This window comes from Corvus brachyrhynchos, unplaced genomic scaffold (assembly GCF_000691975.1).
Source record: "Corvus brachyrhynchos isolate BGI_N302 unplaced genomic scaffold, ASM69197v1 scaffold30, whole genome shotgun sequence".
In the NCBI taxonomy this organism is placed as follows: Eukaryota; Metazoa; Chordata; class Aves; order Passeriformes; family Corvidae; genus Corvus; species Corvus brachyrhynchos.
In genome coordinates, this window is record NW_008235742.1 from 1,373,746 (window position 1) to 1,376,807 (window position 3,062).

Genomic DNA, 3,062 nt, shown 5'->3' on the forward strand with positions numbered 1-3,062 from the left:
GTGGCCAGAGGCGCGGACAGCAGATACACTGCAGGCGGGAAGGTGCGGGCGAAACCCTGTACTGCCTGCTTCTCACAGAGCTCAGGCAACATGCCAGCCTCGCCCGAGTACCCATCCTCCCAGGGGTAGAAGTCAGTGGTGGCCATCAGCTCTGTTGAGATGGGGCTGGGGGTCACCTGTGCAGAGGGAGGCTGAGTGAGAACGGCTTAGCAGTGGTGGCCCAGCCACGGGATGGAGAACCACACCCAGGGCAGCCCTTCTCCACCCAGCCCCGCCTCTGGGAGCCCGCGTGTGCCGCAGCCACCGGTCCCTGTCCCCACGTGCGGGGTTGTTTCCATCTCACACCCATCCCGCAGCAGCGGGATGTTAACTGTGCTCAGTCATTGCAAGAGTGACCACACACTTCCCGTGCAGCCGCCTGCAATGCAGAGCTGGTGGAGGGACATGACCCCAGTCACGGCGTCCCTAGCACAGCACCGTGTCCCACGAACTAACCCTGCACCTGCCAGCGGAGCTGCTCTGGGGCTCAGCACCCAGCCTACGGCCCCAGCCGCCCTGGGCAATCGAGTTTTGGGTCTCCACACCAGCATCCCCGGGTGCCCAAAGCACCCACACACCCATGCACCACCCTGGGGACGCCAGTATGGGTACAGCCTTGCACTGCCTGGTCCTGCTCCCAGATAGGAAAGTCCTGGGACATCCTGCTGCCTCACACAGGTTGCAGGCAGCGGAGCACAGTGCTCCCACCTCCCAGCTGCTCAGCCCTGCTCTGGGACAGCAGGACAGTGCTGCAGCCTAGTACTGCTCAGTCAGGACCCCACTGCCCTGGAGACCAGGATCTGACATGCTCTGACTCAGAGCAGCTTCACAACAGCAATTTCACTCTGGCCCCTGTCAGCAAGCCCAGACAATTGGGCCTGAGACCCCCAGGTGCTCCGGGGCCACAGGTGGGATCAGAACCCAGTGCCACGGCAGGTTGACCCTCCAGCAGTTCCTCTAGCCCCTTTCCTGCTCCGGCCCCCAGGGCCCTGGACCACCAGGCACTGCTCTGATTCCCCAGGGTTTTGGCCTTTCAGCCCAAACCCACAGAGCTCACAAGAAAACGACCTAAAAAGCTAAGAAAAGCCAGTGATGGAGGGTCCTGCCTGGCTCCCAGCAAACCCCTCACCCTGCAGCCCCCTCACCTGCTCCGTCATTGCACAGCAGAGCCTTTCCCCTGGCTGGTGGGTCTGAAGCTGTTGGTGTCTCAATGCTGTTACTTGTGGTTTGACCACGTGCTGCTCCTGATACTGAAAATGGTGCAGAGCACAGGCCCAGCCCTGGGGAGGAAGGCAAGGTGGCAGGTGCGACCCCACTTTGGAGCCTGTCCTGAATCTTTTATTTGGTCCATCTTTTACATCTGCATGCTGGGGACAGAAATAGCAGGTCTGCTCAGTCTCTGTCATGCGGGTGTGCAGGCCAAACCCAGGAGCATCCAGCCAGCGGAGCAGAGTCTGGCGAGGGCATCCAGCACATGCAGGAAACCCCAGCCCTCTCCAGGGCTACTGTTGGCTCCTGAAGGACCAGAGGGAATGGGGCCAAGGAATGGAGTAGGGGCTGCTGTGGGCTGGCACTGAGCTGGGCACAGGCAGGACGCAGAGCCCTGTCTGGTCTAGGATTGTCTTTTCCTGATGGCAGACATGGTGGTTCCAGAAGTTGGGGTGGCTGCTGGTGCAGGGCATACCCCTCACCCAGGGGCCCCAACCTGGCGCTGCATCCCCACAGTGCTGGGCACGCGTGTTGCTGGTTGTTGACAACAAAATTCCCAGCTTCTCACTAAGAAGCAGATTAGTTCCTGTGGGGCAGAGGCCCCACTTTCCTCTCTCCAGGGGGGAGAAAATTGATCCCTAGCTTTAACGGGCTCCTGGCCATAATCCCTCAATCCCCCTTTCTCCCGGCTACAGCTGTCTTTGCCCTGGCTTATCTCAGCTCTGCCCTCGGCCCTCCTGCTGCCTCCAGACGGGGACAGGATCCTGGGTGCTCGCTGTGGGGCTGTGGGGCTGCCGCACCCTGGATGAAGAACAGTGGGACAGATGCCCCCCAGCCTCCACGGAGTCCCCAGGGTTCTTAGCTGGAGGGTCTCTTCCCCTTCTCCTGGTCTTTCTGCAGTGCAGGGATGCTAGCTGCAGATCTCTGCCCTGTGCTGGCTCTGGGGGTGCCTTCCTGCACCCTGCATCCTGGGGGAAGGGGAGGGAGGAGGGTTCTGGGGCCAATGCTGGCCCTACAGCCAGCTGTGGGTGCAGAGCAGGGACTCTGCATGTCCCCTTTGGGGCTGTCACAGATCTGACCCCACACAGGCTCAGGACATGGGGCTGTGGCCAGAGCAGGCAGCACCCCCGGGGTGTCAGGATACGGTCAGGTGGGCTGTGCCTCTCCTGGGGATGGACCTGCAGGCACTGCCAGGGTCTGGGGGACAGGAGGGCGGGTGCAATGTCCTCAGCATGTGGTTCCAGCTCCTGGTAGCAGAACTCCTGGTGCACTGCCAGGCGTCCCTGCCACACCTGGGGCTTTCTGTTCGCTCTTTCACTCCCCAGCCGCGGTCTGGGCTCTGCCTGGGCAGGGAGCAGGTTTAGCACCGGCTGCCTGCAGTGACGGCTGTGCTGCCCTGCCCGCGGCAGCCAGGCCCGGCACGGGTCTAGAGCCACCGGTGTGGAGCTGCCTGCACCGGGCACAGCCTGGCCGGGCTCCTGCTCTTCGCTTGGAGCCAGCCTGGACCGAGCAGCTGCTGGGGCATCCCCGTCTCTCGGGACTGCTCGAGGCCCCTGGGAGAGCAGGTCTCCTGCTCTTGCAGAGCCAGGGGACAAGGGGCATCGCGGGTCTGTAGGTGTATGTAGGGCACGCAGGCGCTAGCCCCCCAAGCCCCTCTGTGGGCATCTGGGGGTGGCTGAGAACAGATATAAGCTAAATCCCTTCTTCTGCACCACTGGAGAGAGCAGCAACCCCGAGACCCGCAGGCCTTAATCCACGGCTTGATTACAAACCGCCGCCACATCTGCTGCGGGGGGGCTGGGGGGCCCCCCCCC

At 62.6% G+C, this 3,062-nt stretch overlaps 1 protein-coding gene across 1 annotated transcript in view; it reads left to right on the forward strand.

The window, feature by feature from the left end:
- Nucleotides 1-2,420: 2,420 nt before the first annotated feature.
- The window catches only part of CNTNAP1 (contactin associated protein 1), a gene marked incomplete at its 3' end in the record, with an annotated part of 12,391 nt that continues 11,749 nt past the window's right edge, over nt 2,421-3,062 (forward strand). Inside the window, exon 1 of the mRNA XM_017746975.1 lies at nt 2,421-2,498. Coding sequence (XP_017602464.1) covers nt 2,421-2,498 — 78 coding nt within the window. The remainder of the gene's footprint in view (nt 2,499-3,062) is intronic.